At 37.3% G+C, this 12,542-nt stretch overlaps 1 protein-coding gene across 8 annotated transcripts in view; it reads left to right on the forward strand.

Moving 5' to 3' along the window:
- LOC144201440 (ERC protein 2-like) overlaps positions 1 to 12,542 on the forward strand; it is an 88,049-nt gene that overhangs the window by 18,404 nt on the left and 57,103 nt on the right. For all 8 annotated transcript variants that reach the window (XR_013327343.1, XM_077724094.1, XM_077724066.1 and 5 more), the window contains 2 exons: positions 8,895 to 9,032; positions 10,525 to 10,713. Coding sequence is in view for 7 of the 8 variants with exons in the window: in XM_077724094.1 (XP_077580220.1) it covers positions 8,895 to 9,032; positions 10,525 to 10,713 (327 nt within the window). In the remaining variant the exon portion in view is untranslated. The remainder of the gene's footprint in view (positions 1 to 8,894; positions 9,033 to 10,524; positions 10,714 to 12,542) is intronic.

Here is a 12,542-nt window from a genome sequence, read left to right on the forward strand (position 1 = left end):
AATTCAAATGCGTATGAACGGTTTGGTTTGCTCGTTCATCCCGGGCTTGCGTGGGTTTTCTCTGGGTACTCCAGCTTCCTCCCACATCCCCAAATCATGCAGGGTAGGCTGGTTCAATACTCTAAATTGCCCCTAGGTATGAGTGTGAGTGTGAATGTTTGTCCTACTCCTTGTGCTCTGCGATTGGCTGGCCACCAACTCGGGGTGTCCCCCGCTTGGTGCCCAAAGTCAGCTGGTGTAGGCTCCAGCACCCCTGCAACCCTTGCGAGAAAACGCGGTACAGAAAATGAATGAATGTTCAACTCTAACTCAACTCCCGTCTCCAGAAGTTTGATGTGAAGACAGATCAAGAGATGATAATTTGTGTGTATAGTAGTTATTTTAATTGCCGTTTCTGTGTGCCCCCTTACTCTTTCAAGCATTTGTGGATATTTCTCTCGTCCTCTTTTAAAAATCTCATTGCTATATTTGGGGTGCGTTGCTTTGTGCTCTTGGTTCTCTTTCATTTTGTGTCTGTGACAGACAATTACAGTTTGTATGATGGTTGATATAAGAGGAGAACTAACAAAATGTCAACCAGCAATAGTAATTAGTAGAGTTTGTCTTTAATTATTTGTCATATTTAAGTTGCAGCATTTGATTTGTATACTACCAGTGTAGGATTTTTCTATTCATTAAGCTGATCTAGACTGTACTCTTTAATTTTCAAAGACCCAATTTTACTCAGTAAGTAAGCATTCATTGACAGTGAGTGTGCTGTTATGTACTTTATAAGAACGATATGGGTGCTTCTGGGTAAGATATAGTCAAATATAAATTTTAAACGACCCCAAAATTATTAGAGCGTCAAGGATAACGGGAGGTTTATCTTGGTCAGTCACCCCACAGCAATAACAGTCCTATTTCAAAAGAAAATGTTCTTTTAATCTAAAACACCAACAACAATATTGAACAAAAGTTACCCACAAGAGATTATTCATTCAATTTATTTTGCTTTGATTCAAACAGTCACTTCAGCCGTGTTTTTTTTTTTTCTACTTCCATTTTTTTTTTTTGGACCTGATATAGTCGTCTTGAGCCAGCTTAAAACCCACACCAAATCAAATATGCAACCTGTAGCTATTCTTGTTTGTTGACCAAACCAACAAAAAAGCATGCTGCAACTTCTAAAGAAAACATTTTAACCAAAAGCAGTATGCGGATAGACATCTGTAGAAATAAAAGCAGTTGGAACATTTATATAGCTATAAAAGTCATGGGCGAATGGATATAGATCTAAAAAGAAAAAAAAGTTTAAAAAAGTTTGTTTTGCCCTCTTTTTTTTCCCCAGGCAGTTTACCATTATATGTTAGCATTGATCGATGGCGCTCCAAAAATTGCTATGTGACAATGTGTAACTTTATTTACGTGTCTCGCTTTACAGTTTACCTTAGATAATGTAATAATTCATCTTTCAATGAATGTTTAACATAAGGCTAGTTGTCTTTAATTTCCATCTCCATGTGTTGTTGATAAATTTGACATGCTTGATCACTGATTTGAAAGTGTTTTTATGTTCTTGATATAGAACAGGGGCAGGCCAACCGTGGGTACAGATTTTTATTCTGACCGATCTAGCACAGACAGTTCAACCAATGAGGTTCCTACTGAAACAAGAAGCACTGATTGCACCAGATTGGCGAAAAGGTGTTCTTTTGTTGGGTTGGGATAAAAAACCCGCAGCCACTGTGGCCATTTGTGGAAAAGTTTGCCCACCGCTGATCTAGAAGTTGTCTAGCCCAGCAGATAAACATAGGCAACTCAAAGTATACTAATTACTGATTTTCTGGGACAGTGGTTCATGTTAAAAAAAAATGGCAGTGTTGTTTGTTTGGTACTAAATCATACTTGCTGCTTTTTGGCTACCTCTTCTAACTATAGTTGACCAGCATTTTGAGTACCTCACTTCATCTGTTAAAACTTGAGTTCTAAAGATCTTTGACATGTGGAACATTAGAGTGGTAAGGACCTCTACTTTAACCCCTCATTTGTGCTGTACCAGTTCTTTAATTGAGAAAACGATACTTGACTTACTTGTATGTATTTCTTGTCTCAGATGATGATTACCAATGTTTCTCCCAGGCCTCTCCAGGGCCAGTCTGACTTATAGCGTGGCACCATGTTGTCACTGATGTATTATCCTGAGGTCGATTCTAATAGTTATAGGCAAAATGTAATGAAGAGTAATGAGCAACTGCTATTTAGTGAACAAACCAATGCGACTGCAAGCTTTTTACATTTTTCCTTTTTCTTTTTTTTGGCTTCCCATATTGCAGTGTGGAACAGTTGGCGCTCTGTTTAAAATTTGCTTCGTCCTTGCGACCATGACCAATGCATAAAGATGAATTTATTTATTTATTTACTTTCATTTTTTTTCTTTCCCTTTCCACTCTTTTTCACTAGGAGTGGGTTTGTGGAAGTCACAGAGGCAGAAACGTTTGTGGTGCAGTTTTGGCATGCATGTGTTATTCATGATCAAACATTGTGGTCATCCCAATCCATATTCATGCTTTTAAAAAAGCCAAGCTTTGTGTATGGAAGTATAGTATCCACTATCATGTTCTCTCTTTATGGAAACCACAGACGAGCAGTTTTAGTTACCTCTGCCTGAGCTCCACAAACAACAATGTACTGCCTACACATCCCCAAATGTGTATGTGTATATATGTATATAGCTCAGGGTAAAAAAAATACAAGCATTAGGTATTTTAAAAAATTAAATAAAGAATAAACTGAAAAAAAGTTCCATTTTGCAAATGGCCAAGTATTGAATCTCATTGAAATGCTGTGGCATGACCTTAAAAAAGCTAGTTATGCACAAAAGTTTTACAGTATCGCTGAATTAAAACAATCTTGAAAAGAAAACTGGGTCAAAATCTCCCAAGTGAGATGTGAACTATTCAATGCAAATATTAGAAAGCACTTGATTTCTGTTGTTGCCGCTGCGGGTGGTCCAACCAGCTACTCGGTTTTGGGAGTAATCAGTTTAGTACTTGTTCACAGAGCCAAAGGTAGCTTTGAATTCTATGGAATTCACCCTCTACATCATAATTCACTAAAATAACACTTTAATAGCTGCATTTTATATTTGATAAGGTCATAATGACTGGTTATTTAGACGTACCAGCAAGGCTGTCTCTTATCATACTATTCCACACTCTTTCAGACTCTTATGGCACGGCTTAAGCTTGTGTAACACACAAAAAGAAATGCTTTCTTTTTCACACTTTTCTTTGCTCTATTTAAAACTACACATTGTCTTTTGGCCAATTCTCTTAACCTATGAGTTGTTGCACTAAAAGGTTTTTTTGTCGCTTGTTGAATATATGGATGCAGTGTCATAGGTCATAGGCATTTTTTTTTACAAATTTGTGGGATGTACTGTACCCTTACTTTCCTGAAGCAACTCACTTTGACCCTCTACCCCCATTTCTTCTGCTTGTTTTACACACTGGGTTGAAACAACAGTGACCCTGTTGAATGAGATGCGTATGGATATTGAGTGAAGGTGCTGCATTTTGATCAAAATGAAAATATTAGTCCAACATTGGCACTGTGTTTATTAAGAGTTGAATATACATACACTGAGACTGAGTCAATGCATCTCTTGCTGTGATGTGATGCTTTGTTTGAGTGGAGACGGGAATCTTAGCTAAATGGGTTTATTTTGCGTATTTTCTGAAACAAATAGGCATTGAGGAGTAACGCTTGATTCTGACTAGCTACACCATTTTTCTTGGTCTTTTCCCGACAATAGCAGTGTTATACTACGGCGTTTGGTAATGTTGTCACAGAGTTTGTTGGAACAGACAAGTTGTCACACTACAAAAAAAGCCTGCCCGGTGTCCTGCCTGTCAGAAGGTGGGACAAGCAGACTTCAATCTGTAGTAGCGATGGAGGCAAGTATACATTGTTTGTGATATGTATTGAGCTTTTGCAAAGGACATGCACAGAAAGGGGGGCTATCCACAGAGCTAGATATATGGTGGGCTGCCCTGGAGGTATTCCAGCTTACTGATTGAATGTGTATATCAGCTGTACTTCTTAGATCATCTTAGATAATTCTGAAATATACGCATACATTCCTGCTGCTGTGAAGTCCACCAATGTCTTTCATCTTAATAGATTCCATCTGACCAATCAGAGCATGAACACATGGCTGGAGATAAGCTCATTGGAGTTGGATGTTCGGGTAAAAAAGCCAGTGTTAGATCACTGCTTTCTTGTAACCCTCCACTGCTCCTATCAGCAATCAAACAGGGTTAATGTTAAGAGCTTGACTGATTGGAGACATGCTGGCTACACATCAATCAGGACAAACCTATTGTTAGAACATGCTTTTCAAACCCATCTTCGGTTTGAGCACAACACCTGCACTTCAGTCCAGTCACATTCATTTGAAGACTTCTTCTGGTGACCTCAACATACACGTTAATGAACTTATCCTGATAATGACAAACCTCATATCAAGCTTAGCAGCCACGTCCCAACTGGCCACACATTTTGAACTTCATATCAGACTCAGACAGTTTCTTGGGAGGAGACCCTTTGACCTGGATTATCCCAGATCTAGCAAAACATGAAGTTGAGAAGCTAAAACTGTCGTGGCCCATTGGTGGGTAAATTTTTCTGGTTTCCATCCTCTCACAAACTAAACGAAAAAAATACTAATGGACTGGGAGCAGTAGAATCAAGCAACAAGGTAATTACACAGCAATTACCATAGCATTCTGCAGCTGAAGGGGTGGGGGGCGCTCGAGATATGGTCTTGAGCCTAAAGAGCAGAGACGTGACTCAACTTAGCCAAAACACACGGACACACGCGGTCAGGTAGAGCTTGTCTCGCACAAGTACAATCTGTCTTTATTCAAAAGCTGAAGCTTTACCTCCCTGATCGTTTTTCTCAACAGAAGAAATTCCCTCCATGTCTAACTGTTATTCTGTGTGTGTATGTGTGTGTGTGTGTTACTCAACATGTGTCTCAGTTGGTAATTAGTATGTATGGATACAGCAGCGTGCCTGAAGAGGAGGAGCATGACATTCACTATGTACAGTAGTTGTGCTGGGTATATCACATCTTTTTGACCAAAAGACAAACATTAATCACAGCTTCACTTGTTTTCACCAAGGACTATATACATCCCTCCCTATCCGTCAGACTGGATGTACAGTAGTTATATGGTAGGAGTATATTATAGTCTAAAGTTTTTGACATAATGTAGTTGAGGCTGTCAGTGGTTCTTTTATTCTTGAAAGTCAAATTATATGATTTTAATGTCTGTTTTACATTTAACCACATCTAAACAAACTTTGAGAAGTTTTGAGGTTGTCAAGAAATAAAAAATATATATTTTGGTGCAGTCACCTGACTTCAAAACAAATAGCACTTCATTCCTTATTAAGTGATGGTGTAAATGTGAGTGAGATTGGTTGGCTCAATCAATATTTACTCTGTGATTGACTGGTGACCAGTCCAGGGTGTACCCTCTATTAGGTTACTTTTTAACTCGGGTAGGCACCACTGAAACTTGTGATGCAGTTTTTTTTTGTGTGGACAGCATTCCTCAAACATTACAAAGCATCTATAAAAGAAGAAAACTAAATGTATTATTTTGTGCAAGGTAATGAATGTTCAATACGAGAGTTTTTTTTTATCAGATATTGGCCACAAGGGGGCATCCATTTACATAATATCACAGGCTCAATAATCGGCCATTCCTTGGTTAAATATTCCAGACACACTAGCAGTTAAATGAGATGGAGGGACATCGCTGAATTAAGTCTATCCTGAAAAGATTTTCTCTGAGTGTCATGAGTCCACTCTTAATCCCTTAAACTCACACTTTTTTTTTCCTGCATTTCTTGCCGGAAGACATTTGTCATCAGTGATTTATTAAAGTAAGTGAGAATTAAGAAGAAATGTGGACATTTTGCCTCTCAAAAATTAATGTGTCTATTGTTTGCTTTAATTTTATCACAACATGTCGGATTATTTTTCACTGTGTTGTCTCCAAATTAACATGCTTGATTCTGATCTATATTTTTTTTTATCCCCATAAACTACAGAATATTTAATTTTTTAGTCATTTATTTGTATGTGATAGTTTGTGTAACTGTGTTCATGACAATAAATGCAGCCTTCGACGTTTTTACAAAAGGAAAATATATTGATACACAATTAAAACTGAAGAAAAAGCAAAATAAAAAAGGAAGGTTGACTTTTACTCAGACAAAGTGAGAAATTTGAGCATTTTAATAGTTCAAAAGTCTTTCAAAAATACTGCACAAACAATTGTAATGCTGTAGTCGTCACAATCCATGCAGGGCTCTTCAATGTTCTACAGAAAGTATTCTTGCGAGGCCACTGAGTTCTTGTTTCTTTGAATGGAAGACATATGGGTCAACCGAGTTTGTGGTTCTTCTCTGGAGTATTTTGCTTTTTACTGTGTTTTAGCCAGAAACATATTTTCGACAGCTTTTCACTCATCACATCAAACTGAGCTCTAATATAATTATAACTAACAAACTGTAACCACATTGCAATAGCAAACCAACTGGTGATCAGATTTGTAGATTACCTTTTGGTTAATGTTAATTTTGTATTAAGAGATAAGTAAATACTATTTATTTTTTAAGGCTCCGCCTATGCATAGCATTTTTTGCATTCCATATTTTTCTAGTTAACCTGACCTTTATTTTTTTTAAACCAATCTATAGAACTCTTGGAATCTGTGTCGTACTGATGTTACACCAACACTCCATATTTCAAGTGTAGTCTAGCCTGGTCCTATCCTCTTGTAGATAAAGTTATCAGTAACACCATAAACATTTGAGGGTTGTAAGTTTTGGGGAGTGAGGAAGATGTCAAGCTTTCTGAAAATAAAGTGTAAGACACATACAGGGAGTTATACACAATTGTCTTGTCTGAAAGACCATGACAGCAACACAATTTAGGCATTCTGTTTCACAAGCATATGTGCATGGTTTAAGGAAGGGGCCATCCACAGCCATTTGATAATAACATTCTGTGACTTGACTCAGTAATGGCTTGGCTGCTGTGCTCATCTTCAACACGCAGACACATAAAGGAAGGCTCTACATCCCAGAAAGGCATAAAGCCAAATCCATTTTAGCCATAGCCACAAAAGCTTCTCTCCTCAACAATTCCGGGCATCTGACATTTTGGGCAAAATGTCACATTTTCCTTTTGACAAATGTGACTCCAGTGACACGTTCTTTAGAGCCGAGACCTCAGTTGGGTTTTACGAGAACGTTCCACAGTAGGCTGAATGTCAAGGTCAATATTTCTCTGACTAGTGGTTATTTTATGTTAAGAGGCCAAAGCAAACATCAGCCTCATGAAGAGCCTAATGATTTATCTAAGGGCAGGGGTGATATGCTCAATTTGAAATGAAATAGTGCTCTGTGCTGTCTATAGGAGCCAAGAGCAATGCTATGCATGGTTATGCATGACAGTGTTTTGGACACAGTATTTTGAAGGGTGGTGGTGGGGGGTGGGGGGGGTTACATTATAATGTTTTCTTGATATTCCAAATTATTTCTGGAAGCATTTTTTTTTTTATTTATGGAAACAAATAGCAGCTATCTTTTGACATCTGTAAGCCTTTTTGATTTCCCGCATCTTAAAGTCCCTTCAAATGTGGGAATTCTATCAGTGGTAGTGTGAAATGTTCTCATCATTTACTGAAGGGTTTACTGCCCCCACTACTTCTGTGCTGGCCAATCTACATACTTAACTTGAAGTGCCATTACCGATCAAGATTTTACTGTAAGTACAAGCCTGTTTGTTTTCCCTATTTCCTCTTGCTACTTTCCGAACGTCGATTTGCTAAACTCAAAATGACCCCATAAAAGCTTGCTACTTATCCTGTAGACTAAAGAGAAAAGAAACTTAAAAGCCTTGCAGTGTTGTTGGATTCAATTCTGCAAGAACTGTGGAGATTTCAACATAATCTAAATACTATTGAGCACAATGTGGCTTCCTATTTGATTTCTGTGTGGTTCTCTCCCTGGCAGTTTTTTATTATTATCATTTTTTGGAGTGTTTTCTTTATATGTACATAGTAAAAAAAATATGGACAAATTAAAAATAACATTTCTAAAGAAAAAAAAATCAAACTAGGTTTTCATAAGAACCTAAGTAATACTTTGTATTACTGAGGATAACCAGCGAAAGAGCCAGAGATGGAAAAAGAAACCCACATTCAACTTGGATTGATATTATTATTCTTATTTTTTGTCTCAGAGAAGCAGTCAGGATAAGTAAGTAAGATTTGGTTTCAATCTGCCAAGTTTCTAGTCTTTTTATTATTATTTTTTTCCCTCCAGCGCTTTGTTAGTTGACTACAAACGTTAAGAGCTTGCTGATGATTTTTTTTGTCATATCTGGGTCAATTAACGGGAACATTCCTTTTTGCATATATGTTGTTGTTCAAAATGAACAAAATATATTAAACTCATCCTCACAGGGACACATTTCAGTCTTAATTAAAATTTATTATTGTTTTGCATGCTGTCAACTGTAAAAAATAAAAAATAAAAGCCAAAACACAATGTACACATGATTCAATCTTTCATTAAGGAAAGTAAAACTGGCTTTTGTTAGTTGAACATTTTTTAAGCAAAGCTCTCTCAAATAATAATTTTGGGATTGTTTAAAATAAAAAAGTATTTTTTTATGTACTAAAAAACTTATTTTAATCACAAAAAATAGTTTTTCCCGTCCTTGTTGTCGTTAAACTTATATAAAATTAGTCGTGCGGAAATATAGCAAAGCCTCTGCTGGATCTTTAGCAGTCTCAGTTTACTTTTTCTGATCTTTTTTTCTCCCCCAGATTGAGAACCTCTTGGATCAGTTAAAGGACAAGGACAAACAGCTGACTGGCTTGAGGGATCGGGTCCAAGGTCTTCAGACAGATTCTGGCAACACAGAGACAGCCCTAGCCACACTGGAGGAAGCACTGTCTGACAAGGTATAAGGATTCAGTGTATACATATTAGTAATTGGAAAACTCTCAATGCAGACATTTGTGACAATTTGTGAATATAAAAAAACTTTTTCCACATCATCCAATCTCAATTGTATTTTTCTATCCAGGTCTACAATAAAATAAAATAAAAAAATCAAATGATAAACTATAAGAAAAAAAATCTTCCAAATGCAAGAATGTGAACGAAAAAGTGGCTCACAAATAGCGACATTTTTCAAGTTGTGCTATAAATGTAATTTTAATTACTAGTTTTCAGTGTTTTTCAGCACTTTAAATGTTCAATGTTATGTTAAAAAGATAGTACAACAAGGGGACAGACCATTTGTACAAATAAGGGAAAATAACCATCAATTGTACCATATTTGGACCAAAAGGTTTTGTGATGAAATGTGCCATTAGCCCATCTGTTTCATCAAACCGTCTTCGAAATTCACCTGTGTTGACTAGAGCATTGGCATTTTGCTCTTTGTGGCTAACAACATGTGTGGAATGTGTTTACAAGAGTGAACATGTGTATTGCTAATCACAAACTTGCTTACCGCAGTACTGTAGCTCTAATTTACATGCTGACTTTTGTAGCCCTACCAAAACTCTTGACCCTGTGCCTGACTCTGTCGTGCATTTAATGTAGCAATTGAGTGCCTCACATTCTATCTCATTTTTTTCCTTTTCCCACATCCTTGTCTCCATCCCAAAATACTCAATATCCTTGAGATAGGTCAATATATATAGGAAAACACCCAGGACTCATTAACTATTTTCAGGCATCTTTTCCCCTCTTGTGCCTCTAAAAGCTACTCTGCATGCATTTCTGTGCCAGGTGTAGTGAGAGGATGTATTTGTCCAATTTACCCGTGGGTTTAAAGCTGCCAATCAAGCGGCAGTGCCACATCGTAAAGCTCCAATTTTCAGCTGCACTGTGTGCCTAAATAAACACCTGAATAAACACCTTGATAATCGCTTCAATCCACACACCTACTATACACACCTTGTATGCACTCCCACCCATGCCCTGGACATGCTTTTGGGCCAATGCCCAAAGCCTTTCTGGTGTGATTAGAGAACAGGAAGAATTATGATATAAACATTCCTACTTGGTTTATCGAGAGTCAGTGTGGAGTTGTAAGGAAGTGATCTCCAGTACTGTATTATCCATTTTCAATAAATCTGTCTCTATACTCCATCTAACTCTGATCTCCCTGTTTCCACGCTAATATTTATGGTGGTCTTATTTAAGACTTGTATTTATGAGTTTGGCTGCCCTTTGCAAAACAGGCTGCTGGGTCCATTCACTAAGACGCTATGATTCAATAATGATAGATAGTATAAAGATAATTAGACACCCAAGACGTTTGGTCAACCATTTGGAAGTGGCTCCATTTGCAACTTTAATGGGAATGAGTACAACTAGATAATAGTTTTGAAGTCTTTACCACATTTAGTTTCATGCCTCTCAATTTTCCCCACTTCTCAGGAGCGAGTTATTGAGAACCTACGAGAGCAAAAGGAGCAGGCGGACAGGGTTCACCTGGAGGAGTTGGAGCGATTAAGGAAGGACAACCAGGAATTGAAGGACAAGCTCTATGTCCTCCAACCACAGAAACAGTCCCCCAGCCAACCTGCTATCGTGGGCCCAATCCAAGTCCAGAGACCCGATGGAGAGGTTTGTACAGAGTGAGCACTGGGAGGAGGGAGGTTCAAAAGTGGAAACGTGAGCATGCATGTGTTTAACAAATTTCTATCCTCAACAGCACCCGAGAGGAGCAATTGAAACAAATAATTTGGGGAAAGATCACACTATAAAGTGTCAATCTCAGGGCTGTTTAACTTTTTGTTGTTTTTCTATTCATTTCTTACCAAGATACAAATATCCAAATAATTCCACACTAACAAAACAAATTGTCCAACGACTTGCTAGTTTATTCAAGCACTGTTCCCCCCCTGTGAATTGTTTGTGATTATTTATGCACATTGCAGACACTGTGGCATCAAGTTTCAGTGTACAAATGTTGAGTCTCATATCTTGTACAATAGCAAAAATACCCCCGCGCACCCACTCCCGCAAAAAAATCCCACTTTGGCACTACATCAGAAATGACATTTTATGTTTAGTTAAATTGAAATTTAAATGTGTTGTAAATTTATTCCATTGAAATTATTTGCATTATTCAAAAGAAATTATATTCTGAAAAATTTCACATTTGTTTAAATTTTGCACTGACTTGTAATAAATAAAATCTAGAATGTTCAGATGAGTAGCTTTACATGGAGATCCTTCATGTTGAAACTCTGCCAACAATCCAAACGTAACTTAAGTCAGCTTATCACCAAATATGTGTTTGATGTTTAATCACCACAATGGCTTAAAAGACCACACAGTTTACCACTCTGAAGGAACCGGTAAATCCAAATATTCCTTGCTTCTGACTTCATCCAAAAATGCATCATTAATTCTTCTGTGCTACCTCCCTGTGAGCATCGGCAATAATTTTAATAACTCTCTATTAAGGAGACAGCCTGTATCAGATATAAAAAGAGTATGCGGCAGTGATGTCAAAATGATATAGTTTTATAGATAAATTAAAATCCTTTCTCTCCCATATGGGGCGCCAAATTTGCACACCAGCATGTCTAGTATGTATCCTCTGGCCGGGATCTACATGACACCTTTTTTCAATAGTCATAAAAAGTATAAAGAAGTCTCGTCTCCTCTAAAATGGTATCATATTGAGTCTTGGGTCACACAAAAAATGACAGCAGCTTCATGACTGTTGGAGCCAGCAAAATTACAATCTCACAGAAGTGTTGCCAATTATCCATTATTTAGTATCATTGGCAGCAGACAAAGTTGTTGTGCAAACTTGCAAATTCTTCACAGCGTCTTATGATGTCTGTTTTTTTTTTTTTTTTGAGCGGGCATGTGTTCCTCGATATGTTGATGAGCTTGTGTGATGAACACAAAACATTTTTACACAGGCTCCACCGTAAGCGTTTACACTTACAATCCATGTTTTTTGAGTAGAATGATGCCCAATCTGACAAGCTAGGATTATTTATTACACCTTAAATGCAAGGAAAACCACACTTTTGTGCTTTTGTAAATGAACATTCACTCTTTTATGTGCATAGTTACCACGTGATCATGTCATATCAATACAAACAGTGCAACGTGAAATGATGTCTACAAAGATCGAAACATGACGTGACTCTATATTCAAGACACTTCATTGAAGTGCTTCATTTGTCAGTAATAATTAAAATTTAAAAAGTCTATTATAATATTTGTTTTGAGCTATTGTAAGACTAATTCTCCTTCAATCTCTTGCAGTTACTGTCCACATTCAAATGCTGTAGACACATTCACCGCAGATGTTAGGTATCCCTTTTAGTGTAGATGTTAGATGAGCCTTTTCATCTCTAAGTTGTTTAAAACACCACATCCGACTCCCATGAAGCCGTATTTACTCATTCGAGGAAGTAAATGCTTGGTTT

This window comes from Stigmatopora nigra, chromosome 1 (genome assembly GCF_051989575.1).
Source record: "Stigmatopora nigra isolate UIUO_SnigA chromosome 1, RoL_Snig_1.1, whole genome shotgun sequence".
Taxonomy (NCBI): Eukaryota; Metazoa; Chordata; class Actinopteri; order Syngnathiformes; family Syngnathidae; genus Stigmatopora; species Stigmatopora nigra.